The following is a 22,064-nucleotide window of genomic DNA, read 5'->3' as shown; positions in this document are numbered from 1 at the left end:
AAGAGAATCAATTACTGACTGTTACAGATGCTGCGGCACACCATCCAAACCTCTAGGACTGAAGCATGTATTCTCCCAGCTGTTAGTGTCAGCCACTAAGAACTCCTAGGCAAGTTCTCCCTGAACTAGGCTGAAGAGATCTGTCATGCCCTCGGCCAGGCCCTTCCTGGGCAGCCCAGATCCTCTGCCCTGATTCTGAGTAATTCTGCAGGGCAATCTCAGCTCCAGAGCTCTTACAGAAATGGTTAAGGCCTCTGTTGGCTAAGGTGGCTGTAGTGTGGCTGTTCTCTGTTGTGGCTGTACTGCGTCTATTCCCTGTATCTGTCCCCACAGGCATTGTTTCCAAGAGCGCTCCCCAGTAAATTTTTACAGGCAAACCTAAGCTTCAAGTTGGCTTCCCAAGGACCCTCACTGCAGCAGTAACATAATCACTTCAGATGTTTGTTGGTGTGTTTCCTTTCGGTTATTGATGCATCCCTAGTACTGAGAAAAGTGAAAAATACATTTAAATACATGACCAAAGGCCATTTTCAGCATTCATTATTTCTCACTGATGCACTGTTTACTTTGTTCTTCAGGAACTCTTCCTCAAGGGTTATTTATGTGTTCTCTGACAATAGGAGAGGGAAGAAGTGAAGTTGGTAATTGAAAATTGAAAAATAAAATTATAAAAATTGTCATTACTCCCATCACACCATCATTTATTTAAACTGAGAACATTTCAACACTAGCCAAATTCTTATTTTTAACCATATCTCCCTTTAACAGAAATATGTGTAAGGCATACAAAGACAGGAAATACTTCTGATTTGTGGTACTTTGATGAATTATTAAAGGAAGATTTCCCTGTAGGTGATGCCCTGGAGGTTTACATGCCCCAGAGTAATGCATCAGGTGAAGTGGTTATTGTGAACATAGATGGGTTCTCAGGAAGGTAAGTTTTAGGAAAAAGTACATATGGAAGATGAGGACTTAGAAACTGATTTTCTTAAATGTATGAGTTTGTACACCTCTTGGAAAGTCTTCTTGTATATTCAAGAGTTTATGTTGGGAACCGCCCTGCCTGGTATCAGAAGCTATAACCCCCACCTAGGCTAAGGCTAAGGGAACGCCCTTGGAACCGTAAGCTAGCAAGGAGAGACAAAAGCTTATTTCCCTGGCAGGAGCGCTGCTTCATTCATAACTGAACCCCAAAGCTTGGTCGGTTAGCCAAAGATGGGTAAGATTCCCCAAGGGGGGAACGATCTAAGACAGGCACAATCACGTGGGAGGCCCCCCAAAAGAAGGACTTTGGGGGCTGCAGCAAAAGGGGGTGATGGACCCTCGCTCCTCAGCTTTGACATAGCCTGAGTTCTCACTGTCTGGGAGAAAATCTCCTTATCTCTTGGTTGCCTTAGTTCCCTTGCTCCACCTAAGCCTGAAACAATGACAGGGTAGTGCAGCTCTGTGCTGAAAAGGGCGGGTTCCCCAGGTGATCAGGCCTAAGAAAGAACATGTAAATTACTGTGAAACCTCCTTTGTTTAGAATGCTCTCAGTTGAATGAAAGGGGTCCAAGGAGGAAGTTAGTTTGTTCCTCAAAGTCTTACAGCTCTTTGACCCCGACTCAAAATAGACCCTCAGACTTCCTTGTTTTCTATGGTTCATTACTTCCTCATAATGAGTACTGTACTTTACCTGAATTATTATGCAAAACGAGCCCAATAAAAGCAGATTTGGACGGCAAATCGGCACGCTCCCCACTAGAGGGGGTGGCCATTCCGTCCCTTCTTCTCCACAGAAACTAGTCTGTCTCTGTGCATGTTTTTTCTCGCGTGTTTTCGTCGAGCCATCCTCAGCGTTCCGTGATGACTGCTGGCCGGTGACCCAACGCATCAAGTATACATATCTCCCCACTTCCACATTATGAACACAGGCCTAATCATTCAGCTATGACATTAACAGCTAAAAATTAAAACATTTGCTAACATCTACCTCTTGCTCTGAGAGACTTATATTTAAACTCGATTGACATTTCCATTCAACTTTTCCTAGATATATGGATTGTTGTGAACACACAGTCAGCTGGAAGACAGTACAGCAGTTCAGCAAGCACTTTTCACTTGTAACTCCATTAAATAAGAATAATGTATAAAGTCAAAAAATATCGTTAGTTTCATTACACATGATAAAAATTCCCTACGTGTGTAATGAAAGCAAAGGGTATGTACTACTAAAATCCAACTGGTCCAGGATTCTAGCATGTAACTTTACCTTTGTTAACAGAGTCTGTCAATAAAATTAAATATATAAATATTTTTAGATTTGAAAGAAAAATAATTGACTATGATTAAAATAAATATGTCAAAATACAATTTGTTAAAATTGGTTTTAACTATCTTCAACAACCCAGTTATTCATTCTTTTACCAAAAGAACCTCAAAACAACTAACCTAGGATACTCTATTTAGACTCTAAATTTATTATTAAAAGTAATAAATAATTAGAATCAATAGATAAAAAGACAACTTAGACTATGGTAAGTACAGCTAAGGAAATACAATAGAAAGTGATGGAGTGGGTGGGGGGGGCAGTGTAATGGGATGCTTAATAAAACTAGTCAAAAAAGGCCTGCTTGATAAGATGATCTTGTTCTGAGAAGTGCAGACTAGAGAAGCATCAGCTACGTCAAGAGTCAGGAAAAGAGGTTCCAGACAGAAGAACAGTCAGGCTAAAGGCTTGAGGTAGAAAAAAGTTTGCCAACTTCCCAAACAGGTAGGACTGCCCTTCCACCATGGCTGCAGAATAAAAGAGCAGAATGCAGATGAGTTTTAAAAAGTAGATGGAAGCGAAACCTTGTGCAGTACTGCAGGCCAGGGTAAAAATCTGGATTTGCTTCTAAGCAATCAAAAATTTTTCAACCAGAGAATGACATGATGCGATCTACATTTCTAAAAGTTCACTGTAGCCAATGAATGGAAAATGGACCAAAATAGGCTAAAACAGAAACACGGAGGCCATTTATAAGTCTCTTGTACAGGAGAAGACAGTGACCTAAATTGGGATGGTAGCAGTGCAGATGGAGAGAAGTTTATGGATTCCAGTACACTGTGATGACAGATGGAGCCGTACTAGACAAAGATCAGAAAGAGGTCTTCTAGGTTTCTGGCTTGAGCACGCAATGGATGACCTGAGAGTGGAGCAGGTTGAAGTCCATACTGGACCTGCATCAGCCTCAAATGTTCACCTCTAATCACACATCCTTATTTCTAAGTTTAAATACAACTGTAACCACCTAACCTGCCATTCTCCAGATATACCTTTTCTGATGCTTTAGTATTCGGACCTTGTCTTTGATGTACAATTTGTAGTTTAACTAGCCCATCCTGCCCCCATCATTCCCATAAAGGTGGCTTCTAACCACAAAGGTGGTTAACCCACAGCACCCCAAATGGACTCTTTATCAAAGGAATTGTGGTGACCAAATGGGAAGATCTGAACAAAGCCTGAGAAAAAACTTCTGAGGCCAATGAAACCAAAGAAACTTCCCAAGAGTCCTTTACCTACACGGAATCATTAGTAATTCAAGAGCCACCAGAATCACCTTTTCTAGGAACAAGATGAAATCATAGTGCTTGAAGTGCCAGAAAGTGTAGGCAGTAGCCTCTTATCATATCACTCAGCAACTGCAGGACCATATTAAAAACTAGGCTTGCTGACTCCCCATCTAATATCTTTTAATCATATCATATAGACCAGGGGTGTCAAACTCATTTTCACCAGGGGCCACATCAGCCTCAAGGTTGCATGCAAAGGGACGAATGTAATTTTAAGACTGTATAAATGTAACTACTCCTTAATAGTTAAGTGAGAGCTTGGCACTGCTGCCGGGTAGAAACAAGGTGCCAGGCCAGATAAAACAAGGTGGAGGGCCGGATTCGGCCCTTGGGCCTTGTGTTTGACATCTTGTGATAAAGACTCACACCTTTCCATACAAACAATATTAAAAATAGTACACAGGCTGCCCTAACAACCTAGCCACCACATGTAACCTTATATCTCTGAAAAATGTGTGTGAATATTCAAACAGACAACATATAAACAATCTTCTGGAATAGAGAAAAGCATCTGTAAACTAGTTAAAAATATTAATCCTCCTATTTGTGCTTATTTTCTCTGTGACTTTGAAAAACACTAAATAAGTGGGAAGGACAAGAACTTAAAGCTGTTCTCCCCACACAGGCTCTCCCATTTCTCCTGTAAATTGATTCTAAAAGCTTCCCTTCTTCTCCTCAGTCTTGGCAAAGGCTTGCAGCCACTTCCCAGGCTCTGTCCTGAGCTGTCCTTTATCTAGAGTGCCGAAAGTACCATTCCCAAGTCTGCTCATCCCTGATCAAATGCACACTGGTGCACAATTACACAACAGAATTCTATGTCAGCTGTCATTTCTGAAGGTAACATCCATAACACTACAGAAAGCTTTTTTATACTAAGATCCATGTTTATATTGAACCATGAATGACTCCAATTTTCCTTCTCTTGATGGAACATAATATATGCCCCTAGGGGAAAACAAACCAGACATTGAGCTTCCAAAGAAATGAAAAATAAAGCCCATATTGCAGACAAAGGTTGAAATGAGATGTATCCTGCAAATAACCAAAACTTGAGACAACCTTCAAACTGAAAATAAAACCTTGACAAACAGAAGACTTGCTAGAGGATTTAAGTTTTAAAACAGGAAGAGACAGTTGTCTTCTGCTATGAATGAAGGTAACTAGCATGATGCAGCAAGAAACTGGAGTTGGTAGCTGCTGTCATTAGAGGCTAAGGGACCTCACTAAGGTTCAAGCTCAGGACAATAGTCAAGGAAGTTTACCATCACGGAAGAGTGGTGTCAACTGAAACCACTATCAAATAAATATGCTTCAAGTGAATTGAGGTGAAGGAACTGGACCCTGGAGGCCAAGTCAGTGGGTCACCATATATCATACACTTATGATAATATTTGTTTTTCTGCCCTTGTTTTTTGAAACTTTTTTCTTGCTCATTAGCTGCCTACGACTTCCTCTCCACCCCTATATACCATACGTACTGACCCTGCACTACCTATTCACAAACTTTGTTCCCACAACCACTGCTGAGTAAGAAGCAGTCGAGGACCCTACGTTCCTTTGACCACAGCTGACTAAGAGCCGAACATGCTGGGCTAAAAGCCCTGTCTGGATTTAGACTCCAGTCAGCTACCAAGGGCTGAGCCACTAACAGAAGTAAACATTTATTCCAGTAGGGGTGACCATTTGGGGTCACATGCACTGACACACGATCAAGACAAGCAAAACTGCAAAAAAAGTCATAAAATGAAAGAGATTTACAAGAAGCAGAGACTGTGTGCTGTGCTTGAGGGAGAACAAAAGAAAGAGCATGAAGTGGCTGTGATGATTTTTGCTGACTTTCTAATTTCCAATTCTAATCTCTCATGGGATCAATGAACTTTTGGCCTTCAGGTACTACAACATAACCTCTCAAACAAGTTCATGAGAGGTTCTGTTTCTTCCACACAATCAATACCTGGATAAAATACCAACTAAAGTCCACTAGTAATATTCCTACCTTTTATCAACCAGATGAAATTGGCCAGATTGCCCCACAGTCTGAAAGCAGAAGAGGATAAGAATACTCCTGGTTTTGTACATATGTTAAAGAGCAAAAAACTAAAAAGTTACATTCCTATGTCCTTCACCAGGAAGTTATTTTTCAGTAGATTTTGCAAGAGATCTAAGTATACTTTTTTAAGAGGCATCCCTGTTCATTCTGAGGAACGTTGGCCCAGGGACTTTGAGAAGAACTGTTCTGATGCCTGCTTCCACATTGCTACAAAGATCTGTGTACTTTCAAATTCCTCTACAAGAAAAATGATATTCATCAAGTGCCAACATTCAAAAGTAGCAATTGCTGTTGGAAAGACATGTTTGTTTGAAACCCTAAGAGAAGCAAGTATTGTGTCTATTATTCTTTGGGCATATACGTGATACTTACATTTCATTTCACATTAAATAGAATTTTATAAAATGGCTGGGGGTGGATGCCTAACTACAATTTATGAGGTTGTTTCATATGAAAATAAATTTAAATTGCCAAAGTGCTAATTTAAAAACTTTTGAAATATAACCACTTTGTAATTTGAGTATTTCATGTATCATTCCAATTGAGAAAATTTGATCACAAATGGTTTTACATGATACCAAGAAGTTAAGATTTTTGTTAGGGAACAATGGCATTTTAGTTATTTAGGAAATTTTTTTTCAAAGATTCATATAAAACTAGGTAAGGATACAATTAACAGCATGTGCAGGGTTTACTTTAAAATATTTCAACAAAACCAAATTTTTTAAAAAGGAATAGAGGAAGTAAATGACACAAAATTTTAATAATCACTGAATCCGGAAAATGGGAATACAGGGGTACAGTTGGTTAATGGAGCAGCCACACAAATTCCTACAGGACTACACACACAGATCCAGCACTGTACAAAATGGAACAATTACTGATATCACAAAGGAATGACATAAGAGGTCCTTTAATTTGGGGGCAGAGATGAACTTATCTTTTTATAGTCCTTGACAAATGAGAGGAAAATAATTCAAAGGCACAGTGTGTTGGGAACCACCCTGCCTGGTATCAGAAGCTGTAACCCCCACCTAGGCTAAGGCTAAGGGAACGCCCTTGGAACCATAAGCCAGCAAGGAGACAAAAGCTTATCTCCCTGGCAGGAGCGCTGCTTCTGCTGCTTCATTCATAACTGAACCCCAAAGTTTGGTCGGTTAGCCAAAGATGGGTAAGATTCCCCAAGGGGGGAACGATCTAAGACAGGCACGATCACATGGGAGGCCCCCAAAAGGACTTTGGGGGCTACAGCAAAAGGGGGTGATGGACCCTCGCTCCTCAGCTTTGACATAGCCTGAGTTCTCACTGTCTGGAAGAAAATCTCCTTATCTCTTGGTTGCCTTAGTTCCCTTGCTCCACCTAAGCCTGAAACAATGACAGGGTGGTGCAGCTGTGTTGAAAAGGGTGGGTTCCCCGGGTAATCAGGCCTAAGAAAGAACATGTAAATTCCTGTGAAACCTGCTTTGTTTAGAATGCTCTCAGTTGAATGAGAAGGGTCCAAGGAGGAAGTTAGTTTGTTCTTTAAAGTCTTATAGCTCTTTGACCCTGACTCAAAATAGGCCCTCAGACTTCCTTGTTATCTGTTGTTTGATCCTTACTGCCTAGCAATGAGTAATGAGCTTTTACCTGAATTCTTATTCAAACGAAACTAATAAAAAGCCTCTCCGGAGGGGGAACGGCACACTCTCCCCACCAGGGAGGGTGGCCAACCGGCGCTCTCCAGGAGAGAGGGTGGCCAAGGCGCTCCCCACGTGAGGAGTGGCCCTGCTGTTCCTATTCCCCCACAGGACCTGGTTGTCTCTGTGTATGTTTTTCTCGAGTTTCGACGAGCCATCCGCAGCATTCCGTGATCACTGCTGGCCGATGACCCATGCATCAACAGTGGATGGAAAAGTTATTTCTTAAGTATCTGGAAGATATTTTTCATTTTTCTGAAATCATAAATAAGTTTAATTCAATAAAGAATAGACTAGACCCAGTGTGGTGAGGAGCAAAGCACACTGAGACATAAATCACTTTTTTGATCTCCTTTTCTCTAAACTGTAGAATCACAGGCAAATCACTTCTGGCTTTTGCACTTATTTTTTTTTTAAGATTTTATTTATTTTTAGAGAGGGGAATGGAGGGAGAACTACACAGAAAAGTTAATTATCAGTAATACTAATATATGGTTATCTGGTGATATAACCAATTATTTGATAGATTTTTTTCCTATCAGTGTTAGGTTGAAGATGGAGAAGAAAGCTAGAGGAAAAAACACAAAGACACAGTTATATTTGTGGAAGAAAAAAAAAAGGGATTCTAGGTCTTTAGATAATAAAATATTAACAGATGGTATTAGTCACCCCTGCTCTTGTACAATATTATGGGAAGAATTATAACCAACAACAGCAGTATACGTTTATTACTTGCACTAGCTGTATACTGCTTGATTTCTTTGGAAACTGCATCTTCCTAAAAAAAAAGATTGTCAGAGCCTCAAGAAATCCAGGTTTCAGGTCCTGGCTGTGCCACTACCAGCTGCATAGCATTTCTTAGCCTCCATTCACTCATCTGTAAAAGGGTGTTCATCTGGATGATCTCAAAGATATCTTCCAGCTTAAACATTCCATGATGCAGTTTTTCATAGGTGTCTTTTTAGTTTTAAAATCTTCAGAGGTTTTATTTTGAATTAGTGATACTATATAGTCCTGGGAAGCAATTAATCAGAGTTAATATACAAGCCAAGCCCAAGCCCAAGCCCAAAAATTATCTAGGGGTTGACAAACTCAAGACGAGACCTGACTCTGCAGCCGGAGCTCAAGATCCCATCTTCCAGATTTGGCAGTTATTAAGATTTTGCCTCATTCTTTCCCTTTCTCTAAACACTAAGTGTGCAAGGACAAGTTACTGGTAAATTTCAATCAGAAGAAGGAAAAAAAGAGAGAGAGGAAAAGATCTAAATTCATAAAGTAAGTCACTTTTAATATAAAATTTAAATCGCAAGTAAATTTTCTGGACCATGTATATAGAGGGAGATATGCTTTGAATCTGCTTTATTGGTGAACACAAAGAAATATGCCAGGGAAATATATCTGGCCAGTATTATAAAAAACTAGGAGGGAAGGAAAGTAAAGAATCCAGATTCTATCTCATTCTAGCTCTCATTTTTAAATGAAAATACTAGAAGCCAATAGTATTCAATACTTCGTGACATTCTATTTGCAAAAAGAGATAAAGCATATCCTATTTGTGGCTTCATTACACTTTACCACTCATGCATTAAGTAGGCAACTCAAATTGTAAAAAAATATTCATAGCCTGTAAAATGATTTCTGACTGTGGTTTTGAAAGGCTACATAAAATTTAACATTTCTAGTCTGGATTCTTTCAAACTTTCTGGTCATTTATTTGTACATAGCAAGCAATCCTTCACTTTTTCTATGGGGAGAAAGGAATTGCTAAAATGACTGGAATGATTAAACAAACCAAATAAAAGACAGAATATGAAGAGACATCATCTCCTAGAATGTTTCAACCATAAATAAAATTATATAGTACCCATCACACACTGTCATTTACATCATTTCAACCAATGGTTGGAGCCAAATGGGCCAGAAATACTACCTTGTAAAAGGGTAACCTGTGTCACCAAGATACTGACCTTGGGGAAATCACTGACATAGTCCTGTGTTTCCAAAACCTCACTCATTTCAAAGAACTGAGCATATACATAGGAATAAAAACAAAGGATAAGTTCTAAATGCAAAATCCAGGTGGGGAGAAGAAAACATAAAAACATACATGAAAAGAAACTGTCCTGTTTGCAACTTTGGGACAGCCTTCTCTTCTTAGAGACCCCAACCCTTGGACTGAAAGAAAAGATAAGCAGGAAGTGCCCTTTGGGGGGAACATCCCTCAGGGACTGGTCTCCAGCACGCAGGCCACAACTCTCTGCTCATGACACGGCACAGCTGTCGTGTGGGTGCAGTGCTCTCTGAGGTCACTGTGGAAAGAGGGGACGAGGCCTGGGCAGGAAAACAGGTCAGAGTCAATAGTAACATAGCACCCTTTTCCCACGTTGCCAATTTCCTGAACCTGATCTGAAGAAATGCATTCCCCAAGATAAGATGTCTTACTCTAGGATGATGACTATCCACACTTAGGGCACACCCTGACTTAACCCTGACATTGATACCCACTCTCTTTCTCTTCTTATTCCATTAACATAAGCATACAATACTTATTATCTCTCTGGCTCTTCTATTCAAAAGAAACCTGTCCCATGAATGCATTTCTTAGACATAGGCATTCTCAATATCCATTCACAAAAGTAAACTGTGAGTCAGCTCAGACCTCTTCCCCTACTCCTTCTGTTCAACTCCTAACCCCTAACCCAACCCCAAATCAAAGGCCCACCTTGGTAAACACCCTTCGGATGGCCTCTTTGCTCAGCTCAGTGCCTCAGAGCCTAGGTGCAAGGAATGTTAACAGGCCTCCATAAACTGGGAAATCTGTTAAAACTCCATCAGACATTTCCTTTGCCTTCCCAGGGCACATGAACAACATAGAATCGACTTTTTCCCCTACCACGGCACACAGTGAAATCTATCATCCACACCCACGTGTTATATCCCAAAAAACAAAGCTCTCAAAGGGCCCAGACATTTCAGAATGGCATTTTTCCCCCTTGGGCTCTGACTTTAAACCTCACTGTGAAAATAAAGCTCTCAAGAAAGTTTCTCGTTCATGTTCATCTCCCCATCCAAGCTCACAGTCCCACCCACTTAAGGACTAACTCAGAACATACCTCCGCTCTTGGAATATTTACTCCCACTTTCTCCAATCCTTATCCAAAAAGTACATGCTGCAATTAAATTTCACTTCCCCTCCCCGCCAAAAAAGTATATATGTCTTTTTATACCAGATTTCCATCAAAACACAACATTCCATGGAATGCTTCCATACTGGCTCTATTACTGCTATATGATATCAAGAATTCATCTACTTCCTAGGGAGTTTCCTCCATTCCTAAAATTATAAACAAACATTATTGAACCCATCACAGGTAGTAAAAGTGCAGAAAAAAAGAAAGGAAACAACAGATGGGCAAAAATGATCAACTGGTATTTTTTTATAATTTTTATTTATTGATTTGAGAGAGAAAGGGAGAGAGAGAGAGAAACATCACTTTGTCACTCCACTTATCTATGCATTCATTCACTGGCTGTTCCTTGTACATGCCCTGACCTCGGATCAAACCAGCAACCTGAACTATCCTTGGCATATAGGGATGATGCTCTAACCAAGTGACCTAGCTGACAAGGGCTATGATCAACAGTTTTCTCCCCTCTGTTCATGATCCCTCTCCTCACTGCAAGCAACTGACTACTTAAATTTATTGCTTCTACCCTGCAAGAACAAGAACATTTTGCCTAGTGAAGCTTCTCTTTGTTCTGTTGATACAAAACTGAGAGGAATATTAAGATTATTTCAAAATACACTAATTTTTTGTTTGTTTTACAAAATGCATAATCATGATAGATCTCCACCTAGTTGCTTCATCCTTGAACTCTAATCTGCTTCAGTCAGTCCCATCCTAGAAACTCCTAAGAAAGAAAGGAAATAAAAAAAAAATAAAGTCCATCTTCTAATCATCACTTACAAGTCATCTGGCTTCTACAGTCAGAAGCATCTCAAGTAAGAATTAACTGAAATACAGATGACGTCAAGTCCTGAACTCCAATTACCTTTGCCACAGATTCACTATATCCCTTTCCTTTAGTAAATGAGGTTGGTTTAGTTGAAATTGTGAAAGATTAAAGATACTAAAGAAAACAGCCAGCTTCCTTCTCATCCCGGTACTACCACCCCTCTCTTCCAATTCCTGACTTAAAATTGATAATCGAGTATCACAAAGACTTCTCCCATCCACACTGTGAATAATAAGAGCTCCCATACTCTGCACTTTGCAGGTATTTTCTCATTTAAACTATCCCAGGAGCCTGCCAGGTAAGTTTGAACATTCCCATTTTACGACTGTGAAAACTGAGGCCCGAAGGGAAAATAATGACAAATAACTATGTCAGTCAATAGATTTAAAATAGGCCATGTTAATCCTTTGTTAAAATTGGAAATTGTTGAGTATTTTAAAGACTGTGTGGATTTAGAACTCCTAAGGCCTTTTAATTAGAAAATTTTAAAAAGCGTACCTGTTTTTTCCTTGAATTCGCTTTGGGAAACAGGCCTGCCGACAACACAGATGTAAATGAAGAACAGCATAGCTCAGGGAAAGGGTTTGGAATAGATGGCATTTCCAGAACATCAAGATCTTTCCTTTCTCTCCTACACCGAGAGAACATAGGATATAATTTACATAAAACAGAAGGTAAAATATAATTGCTGTCAGAATTAAAAAGTTAAAGCCAACATGTACCACTCTGACAACGGTCTGTGAAGTACTTTTCTGCTGGTTAAAATAAAATATGTTAATTGATACAAATCAATCATCTATAGTATCCTATCCTTGGGGTGAGGGGAGGGTGCTTTTAAAAAAATCACCAGGCATGGAAATCCCATTTCCAGTACTTTGATAATTTTCCTGAAGCTGAAATACACACTATACATTTATTGATGCAAAAACCATCCTGAGGAGTTAGGCATTTTTATTCATCCGTTCAAGTCTATTAAATGTAATGAATTCAGCCATATGCTATTTTACTAATCGTTTTGGAGAAGTTTTGGTCTATTAATTACAGCTGTGGTTCATCTCACTCCAAATTTCATTCACAACGTTGCCCAGACACAGTATGTTGATTTTTCAAGTACTTTTAGATACTGAATCACAAGGCAGTGTTTGTGAGGAGGTAAGTGAATAGAAGTTGCTAGTATAAGTGTACTCTTGTCCATTGAAAGTAGTTTTAACTTTAGTGAAGTTGAAGCACTTTTAAAATCTGAAAAGAAAAGTACCAAATAAATGTATGAATGTAAAGGACTAGAGATTTTTGTATCGTTACAGCCTTTTTCCCCTAAAGAATGTGCAAAATTGTGAACGCCACAGGCACTTAGTGCTGAATGCTATGGAGATTGGAAAACCTTTTAAAGCCTCTGTTCTTTGCTGCTGAACAGCAAGACTGCTCAAATTTCAATCCGTGTTTTGCTTTTCCAGGCTCGCTGTAAGGCTCTATGTAGGAGGTAAACTCATTTACTCTACAATTTTTTTCAATCTATAAAATTTAAACAAGGTCTGTTTGTTTTTAAATGCTGGGGTCACGAAGAATGAAGGGAGATGGGTGGTCAGCCTGAAGCTCGGCCTCCTAGTTCATACAGATGGGCAGAGGCGAGAAAGAGACCGCGAGCTCTCAAAGAAACCGCGATGCTATTTATAAGGCTCTGCGAGATCGCAGTGTCCTGCTGAGCCGGTAGAAGCCAGCTCAAAGGGAATTGTCTTCAGAGACTTTTCACAAACTTGGCCCAGCTATGGGCACATGGCTCACCCCCTAGGACCGCCTCCTCGCCCCCTCGCCGGCTGCCAACCCGGGACACTCCCCCGCGCCCCCGGAGGGTTGCCTACCTGTCTGCAGCACAGCCGCGAGTCCCGTCTGGAGGGGGCAGGAGCGCTCGCGTGTGCAGCCAGGGGGCTGACGCCAGGTCGCGGGCGTCGCCCCTCCCCTGAGCAGCGCCGCTCACCTGGGCGGCTAGCCGCGAGTCCCGCGCTGCCGCCCTACCCGCGGGGCTCTGCCCACCTTGAAGGGAAGTGGTCATTGTGGCCCGTCGGGGGACTCAGGCGTCATGGGAGACCCACGCCCAGAAGAAGGTGGTTCGGTGGCGGGAGGCGAGGTGCCCGTTCGTCTGCCCGAGCGCGCTGCAGGTGCGGTGGCCTCGCTGCCTGCGCTCCGGGCCCCGCGCCTCAGACGTTCAGCCGAGCAGTCGGCGAGGCGGCGGGGGAGGGGAGGGGAGGGGGCGGAGGAGGAGGGTGGGGAGAGGGGAGGAGCGCCTGGTGGGTGGGGGCCGCAGGGGGCGGGCGGTGGGACGACACGCTGGGGGGGCGGGGAGGGCGCCCAGTGCCCGCAGGCTCCTCGCGGCCGGCCGGGAGCGCTCGAGGGAGCTGGTGTCTGTACTGCTTCTGCAGCGCCTGGGCTTTGGCTGCCGGCGCCCAAGGCCAGGGTCGCCGCCTCCCCAGGTGGGCGCTGGAGCTGGAGGCTGAGCCCTGGGTCCCAGTGGGACCCGCTCTGCTTGAGGCGAGGACCGAGAAGTACCGGCGATCCCAACGGGCTTGCCTGCCAGACTGCAGGCGGGGCAGGGGTCTGGGCATCGCTGACCCCTACATCATTCCATTCTTGATGCTCTGCAATCTGAGATCACCTAAACTGTGGCTGGGCCGCCATGACAGGCCCCACGGTGCCAGGAGGCCGGGAGACCATGGGGCTAGGTTTTCCCCAGTTCTTATCCCAGGTGTCTCTTCCTCTTTCCACCCCGCCGCCCAAGCTAGGGGTGGGGGAATTGAAGAGCCAGGGACTGGGAGCGGGGTGGAGGGGGTGGGGCGTGGAGGAGACAATAAGTACAATCAGTAAGGAAAACTACTGTTTAAGAATTCTCAGTAAGGCATGAGTAAATCTAAAGATGTCTTAGGAATTAGATAAAGGATTGATTTTCTTATAATAAGAACGCCCATGTTCCATTCCGCCTCACAACAGCCTCATAAATTAGATCTTACCCCATTTTACAGATACGGAAATTAGAGTCCAAAGCCGCGGAGTACCTTGCACAAGGTAGGACTAAGTAATTGGTGCAGTCAAGCTTCCAACCCAGAAGATTCCATATCAAAATCCAGGCTATTAGAAATGGTAATTACATTATGCACACACTCTAAGATGCAGCAGCCCTATTCTGAAGTTTTGGGTGATATTCTGTTTCCGCTCTTCCAATAAGAGCCCCCATCCCAGTGTACCGCTGAGGGTTTCCAAATGTTTTTCCATACACTCCATTCATTGACCAAATTAAGTAACATCTGTCCCTGGCATCTATTTCACCAGGTTTTCTTAACCTCTCCAACCTCCGTCCAGGGAAAGGCAAACACACTGCCTCCTGAGGAAACCGCAAACCTCCCTCCTCCCCACCCCACACGCACACTCACACAGCCCAGGCACCAACCACTGCTGACACCCAGGGGTCGCTAACTCCCAGCCTTTGAGGAAACTATAGGAAACTCCACGGAGGCAGAAGTTCTGTATTTTCCTGATGTCAAAATTAACACCCAGTAAAGAGCAGTACTGGCCTGTGTCACACGATGAGCATGGTCTGGAGGATGCTTTATACATTGCAAGGACCAAGACAGAACAAAACGATAGTGCCCCTGAGGGGTAACAATAATACTGACCATGATGATAGATAACGAGTATTGATGCTGTGTGCCCGGCAAAGTCTTCACTCAAATCCAATTCCCTAAATGATGGTATGAATTCTATGTGTGGGTTTTAAAAGAGTTTAATGTAAAAGCATACAGATATAGTGAAGTCATTCCAGCAAAATAAAAGTTATATAATGAAGAAAACTTGAATGAAAGACATAAAGAAACTTTCATCATCGTCATTATCCCTATTTTCATCCAAAACTCTTGCAGGCAGCCATTTCTCCTCTCTAGAAATGATACTGTTGGAGCATTCCAACAAGATAAATGAACAATAGCCGAAATTTGTTTCCTCCCTACTCTCAACTCCCCGTGCCCCTCAACTCCCCCCCCCCCACACACACACACACAGAGCTGCTTGGCCTTTTTCGTTAGAGAGGACAGGTGAAAGCTGTGCATCTTTGGAATCACTTGAAATACTTTTCCCCAGTAGTGTATCCTGCTCCACTTCCCAGCTTAAGCTTTTAACCTCAAGAAAGAGTATTCGTTGGCTGGAATGAGATCTCTGTTGTGTCTCTCCTCTCCAGATATTTTCTCATTTAGTAAAAATCCAGGGAATATCCATTTACAGGCTTTATGCTCCACCTCTAATAGCCATGGTAAACATTATAATACTTGCAGTTATCAGTGGCCACAAAGAAAAGAACAAGTTTCTCAGGAATGAGAACCTAAATATTTTTGTCTTGTAGATTAGCATTAAATATTTAATTTGCTCCCAGAAACCCTGAAGATCTGTACCAAGAATTATGAGAATTATGAGATCATTCACATTTTTGATTCAAGCCAACAGAAGAACTAGTTTTTGAGGTTTTACAAAAAGAAATGATTCTAAATTAAAGCACTACGCAATATAATAGGTGAGCAATACTATCAGACCTAATACCCCTGAAGAGAATGCAGAGACATTTTTCTATCAAAGAGGAAGTTTAAAAAGGAGATTTTCCTTCCCATAACTGACAGAGATTGCTGAAACAATAGGCAGATGTCTTGGTACCCAGCAGCAGGTTCTCCCAGGGTGGCTGCTCTTCCTTTTACCTTGAACCTCTAAAATTGCAAAGGAAGCACTTGTCTCCTGGCTCCTCCCCTTTTCTACCCTTTGCACTTCCCTTTTTTTTGTCTCTCCCTAGGGACCCTAGCCTCTCTACCCCTCAAGGAAAATATGTTCTCCTTGCTTTACTCTCTTTTTCTTATCACATTTCTTAACTCTTTCTAACTGGGAAGGATAATATACATTGAGAAAAGAAGTTCACTAACAAGATTGCATAATGACTTACCACAAGGCAAACACTGATGTCAAGTCATGAAATGCATTATTATCAGTCCTCGAACAGCCCCTCCCACCAACCCAGATTTTCATAATAATCAACCCATAGTTTAACCATAAGTATCCACCCCTAAACACAATAGAGTCAGTTGTCTAATGTTGATCTTTATTTATTTAAAAGGAATCACACATACGGAATGACCCTTTTGTGCTTGACTCAGTCCTTTACCATATTATTTGATATTCTCCCATGCTTTTATAAGTAGCTGTAGTTCTTTTCATTTTCCTATTATGTGTAGATACCACAATTCATCCATTCCACTACTGATAAGCACCTGGGCTGTTTCCATCTTTTGACTATTACTAATCTGCTACCATGAGCATTCTGTATACTTACTTATCTTGGTGCACAAGTGCATGCATTTCCAGATGGTACACATGCAGGAGTGGCCTTGTGAGGTCATGATGTGTGTATATTCAGCTTTAGTGGATGCTGCCAGGTTCTTAAATTAATTGTACCAATTTTTACCACCACCAGCAATGCATAAGTTTCCAAGTTTTCCCATCCTTGACAATTAGAATATTATTAGGATTTTCACAATAGACATTCTGGTGAGTGCGTAGAAGTGTCTCATGATGGAATTTGACTTTATGACTAATGAGGTTGAGCACTTTTTCACATGATTATCTGCCATTTGAGAAGTACCAGTTCAACTCTCCTGGCCATTTTTATGATGAGTTGTCTATCATTTTTTTTTATTCTTTCACAGGAGTTCTTTTTATATTCTAGTTCCCAGCAATTTGTTATCATATTTTGCAAGTATATTCTTCCATTCTGTGTCTTCCAAAAGATATCTTTTGGTAAACAGGAGTTTTTAAGTATAAGCAAATTTATCTCTTTATAATTCTATTTTATCCTGCTTAGCAATTTTTCCTAAGTTTCCCAGAAATTTTTTTTGATGGTACCATATTTATTGCAGTATTATCAACATGATTTTTTTCTTTTTTATTTTATTATTTTTAATATTTTATTGATTATGCTATTATGGTTGTCCCAATCTCCCCCCTTCACTCCCCTCTGCTCTGCACACCCCTCCCACCCACATTCTTCCCCCTTTAGTTCATGTCCATGGGTCACACATATAAGTTCTTTGGCTTCTACATTTCCTATACTATTCTTAACCTCCCCCTGTCTATTTTCTACCTACCTTTTATGCTATTTATTCTCTGTACATTTTCCCCTCTCTCCTCCTCCCGCTCCCCTGCTGATAACCCTCCATTTCTGTGATCTCCATTTCTGTGATTCTTTTCCTGTTCTAGTTGATTTATTTATTTGTTTGTTTGTTTGTTTTTTAGGTTCAGTTGTTAATAGCTGTGAGTTTGTTGTCATTTTACTGTTCATATTTTTTATCTTCTTTTTCTTAGATAACTCCCTTTAACATTTCATGTAATAAGGACTTGGTGATGATGAACTCCTTTCACTTGACCTTATCTGTGTCCTAGAAATTTATTGTTTTGCCTTTTACATTTAAATCTGTGATCCATCCAAGACTGATTTTTTTTTTATGGTATGAAGGTGGAAAGGTATAGAGGTTCTTCTGTTTTTTTTTTTATATAAATAGGTAATTGTCACAGACACCTTCATTGAAAAATTGTTCTTCTCTCACAACTTCACAATGCCTCCTTTGTCATAATTTGTCTATCGGTGGGTCTTTTTCTGGGCTCTCTCCTCTATTCTGTTGGTTTATTTACCAGTATTTATGCCAATATTACCTTGCCTGAATGACTATGATCAGTAAAAAGTCATAGTATTCAGTATAACAAGGCTTTCATTTTGTTCTTTTTCAATGTATTAATTGTAGAATTTGTTTCCAGAGTTCTACAAAGACCAGCTTTTCATTAGATTTTGATTAGATTACATTTGATTAGATTACATTAAATCAGTTTGGGGATAAATAGCACTTTTTAAAATAATATTCCCAATCTATGAAATTGTTATAGCTTTCCATTTGGTTATACAGTAGACCCTTGAACAACATAGGTTCGAACTGCATGTCTTTTTTTTTTTTTAATCAACAATTTGAAAAATCCCCCAGAAGAACTGTGGAGCTTATAACAGATGATTATAAACTTAAAGCAAGGATAAATACAGTACAGTATTTGTACAGTAAATGTATTTTCTCTTTCCTACAATTTTCTTTTTTTTTAGTTTTACGTTTAAGCTTTTTTTAAATCATTTTTTAAATGATTTTATTTACTTAATTTTAGAGAAAGGAGAAGGGAGAGAGTAAGGGAGGGGGAGTAACATCAATGCGTGGTTTCCTCTGGAGTGCCCTGTAATGGAGAACTGCCCTGCAACCCAGGCAAGTACCCTAACTGGGAATTGAACCTGCGGCCCTTTGCTTCACAGGCCGGTGCTCAACCCACTGAGCCACACCAGCCAGGGCTAAATCATTTCTATTGTTAGTCTATTACTGATTTTCTTAATATCATCTTCTTTTCTCTAATTTACTGTATTGTAAGAATACACTATGTAATACATATTATTTACGAAATATGAGTTAATCCACTTTTAGGGTATTGATAAGGCTTCGAGTCAACAGTACATTATTAGTAGTTAACTTTGGGGGAAGTCAAAAATTATACATAGATTTTCACAGGGCCAATTGGATCTTTAATTTGTTGTAATCATGTTACCTGGTTTTCTGAATACTTTTCATATATATTGTTCAAGTTCTTAGATATTTGATTTTTATACTATTTTGGATACCTTTATAAAATTTGATTTTCTATCATTTGTTGTGATGACAAAAACAACTGATTACTATGTACTGATCGTTTTACCTACATTATAACTTTCATACTCCAACTCTAAAAATGTAACTGAAAGCATTTTTAGGTTTTCTATGTATACCACCTATTATCTATATTTATTGACAGGTTTTTTGTCTTTCTTATTTTTATATCTTTTATGTATCTATCTAGCCTTACTATACTGCTTAGAAATATAAGTACAAGGTTGAATGTGAGTGTTGATAGCACATATTCTAGTTTTATTCCTGATTTCAAAGGAATAGATATTAAATACTGTATTATCATACTTTTACAGATATCCTTTATCCAACAAAGGAGGAAGCTTTCCTCATATTCCTTTTCACCAAGAATTTTTATCACAAGTGGATGTTGAAGATTATTAAACAGCCTTTCTGCACCTACTATGTTGATCATATGGTTTTCTTCCTTCATTCTATTAAAGTAATGAAGTATGTGGGTTTTTTAATGGTAAACTGAACTTACATTATTAGAATAAACACTACTCATTTTGTATATATTTTTGGTGCTTGCTGATATTTTGTTTATAATTTTAATACCTATGTTCATGAATGAGATTGGCCTGGAATTTTCCTTTCTCATAATATTTTCATGAGGTGTAGATATATGGTTAGGAATGTCTCATTTGAGGTGAGGAGTGTTCCTCTTTTTTTTTTTAAATTAAATTAATGCATAACATTGATGTTATTTGTTTCCTAATAGCTAATTCAACTCACTTGTAGAGCCATATGACCCTGTGGTTTTCTTTGTGGAAAAGTTTTTAATAAATGACTTAATCTTAAATAGTTTAAGAGGACTAATCTGAATTCTTATTTCTCCTAGTGTCCATTTTGACTAGTAGTATTTTCTAGAAAATGTATCTCACTGAAAATGTTAAATGTTTCAGCAGAAAATTGTTCATATTTTTCTGTTAATGTATTAATACCTAAAAGATTTATTGTATTGCCCTTATACCTAACATTAGATATTTATGCCATCTTTTTCTTGATTATATTCACCCAAATTTATCAATTTTAAAGTTTTTCAAGAATGACCCTATTGTCTGTCTGTGATTTATCTTGTTTATTTCTATTCTTATGTGTTCTACTTTTGGTGCTGTTCTTTTTTTTTTCTTTCTCTGAATTTTTGACATGGATGCTGATAGCTCATTAATATTTAGTTCTTTGTATTTTATAATGTTTATGTTTAAAGACATATATTTCCTTTCAAGTTTGATCTTAGCTATATCTCTCAAGCTTTATTTAATAAGTTGTATTTGCATTATTACTCAATTCAAACTACTTTATATTTTCCATTGAAATATAGATGTTTGTCTTTATCTTTTGTTCTTTTTTTAAATATGTTTTAATTACCTTGTTGTCACAGAATATACTCTGTGTGATTTCAGTCTTTGAAATTTGTTGAAACTAGCTTTATTGCCCAGCATATGGTCAATATTTATATTATATGTTGTCGCAACCACCAACTGACAGTGACCACGGAACGCTGCAGATGGCTCGTTGAAACATGAGAAAAACATACACAGAGACAACCAGGTCCTGTGGGGAAATAGGGACGGATCAGCCACTCTCTCTAGTGGGGATCTCCATGGCCAACCTCCCGAGGGGAGAGGGCCTCATTCCCCACCCAAGCAGGCTTTTATTGGGTTCATTTACATAAGAATTCAGGTAAAGCTCATTACTCATTGCTAGGAAGTAAGGATCAAACAATAGATAACAAGGAAGTCTGAGCGCCTATTTTGAGTCAAGGTCAAAGAGCTGTAAAAAACTTTAAGGAACAAACTTACTTCTTCCTTGGACCCTTATCATTCAATTGAGAGCATTCTAAACAAAGCAGTTTTCACAGGATTTTACATATTCTTTTTTAGTCCTGATCGCCTGGGGAACCCGCCCTTTCCAGCACAGGGCTGCACCACCCTGTCATTGTTTCAGGCTTAGGTAGAGCAAGGGAACTAAGGCAACCAAGAGATAAGGAGATTTTCTCACAGACAATGAGGACTCAGGCTTTGTCAAAGCCGAGGGGCGAGGGTCCATCACCCCCTTTTGCTGTAGCCCCCAAAGTCCTTCCTTGGGGGCCTCCCATGTGATCGTGCCTGTCTTAAATTGTTCCCCCCTTGGGGAATCTTACCCATCATTGGCTAACCGACCAAGCATTGGGGGCCAGGCAGGGTGAAGTAAAAGGAGCAGAAGCTGTGCTCCTGCCAGGGAGATAAGCTTTTGTCTCCTTGTTGGCTTACAGTCCAAGGCCACTCCCTCAGCCTTAGCCTTGGTGGGGGTTACTGCTTCTGATACCAGGCAGGGCTGTTCCCAACAATGTGTGTTGAAAAGAAGGCATTTTCTGCAGTTGTTAGATTAATTGTTATACATAATATGTCAATGGTACCAAATCTCTCAACCATATTTAAATTTTCTGTACTTGCACTGAATTTTTTATTTGTTTATTTTATTATTTTCTAAGAGATGTTATATTACAATCTCCCATTATGATTATAGAATTTTTAATTTATATTAACTCTATATTTTAATTTTGCTTTATATATTTTAAGGCTATACTTTTAGAGGTTAATTTTAATAATTATTTTACAAATTTAGAATTATTAGGCCTTCTTAATAAATTGAAGTATGTAACACTTTAAGGTGTCCTCCTTTATCTCTAATGTATCTCTAATAAAGTTATTATCTCTAATAACTTTTCTGCCTTCAAGTCTGTCTGAAATTAATAAATTTGATGTGATGCTTTCTGGTACAAATTTTCTCCATACTTTCAGTGTCAATATTTTTTACTTTCGTGTTTTAGAGGTATCTTTTGTAAATGACATGATTGGAGAGCTTTTTCTAATTTGGTTTTTACCCTAGCATATAATTACTGCTTTTAAATGAAGCATTTAAACATTTTGAGTTAAATCTCTATCCCATTAAGTGCTATCTCTCTGTGTA

General features: G+C 39.8%; 1 protein-coding gene and 1 long non-coding RNA gene across 3 annotated transcripts in view; one reads left to right on the top strand and one right to left on the bottom strand.

Annotated features, from left to right (window-relative positions):
* Nucleotides 1-13,560, bottom strand: part of GRB14 (growth factor receptor bound protein 14) — a 124,139-nt gene extending 110,579 nt beyond the window's left edge. Inside the window, exons 1-2 of the mRNA XM_045831076.1 lie at nucleotides 13,197-13,560; nucleotides 11,836-11,968 (exon numbers count right to left, since the gene is read on the bottom strand). Of these exons, the coding sequence (XP_045687032.1) occupies nucleotides 11,836-11,968; nucleotides 13,197-13,387 (324 nt within the window). The 5' untranslated portion in view covers nucleotides 13,388-13,560. The remainder of the gene's footprint in view (nucleotides 1-11,835; nucleotides 11,969-13,196) is intronic.
* LOC123813776 lies at nucleotides 13,364-20,802 on the top strand. Of its 2 annotated transcripts, none has more exons than XR_006784811.1 (3): nucleotides 13,364-13,493; nucleotides 14,352-14,394; nucleotides 19,406-20,802. It is a non-coding gene; the product is annotated as an uncharacterized LOC123813776 (long non-coding RNA). The 2 variants fall into 2 exon arrangements; XR_006784812.1 differs by lacking the exon at nucleotides 19,406-20,802 and adding an exon at nucleotides 18,565-18,659.
* The last annotated feature ends 1,262 nt before the right edge of the window (nucleotides 20,803-22,064 follow it).

Source organism: Phyllostomus hastatus, unplaced genomic scaffold (genome assembly GCF_019186645.2).
Source record: "Phyllostomus hastatus isolate PE091 unplaced genomic scaffold, TTU_PhHast_1.1 phas_contig_1, whole genome shotgun sequence".
NCBI classification, from domain to species: Eukaryota; Metazoa; Chordata; class Mammalia; order Chiroptera; family Phyllostomidae; genus Phyllostomus; species Phyllostomus hastatus.
Note: the sequence above shows the minus strand (reverse complement) of the source record. Positions and strands in the feature narration are given on the sequence as shown.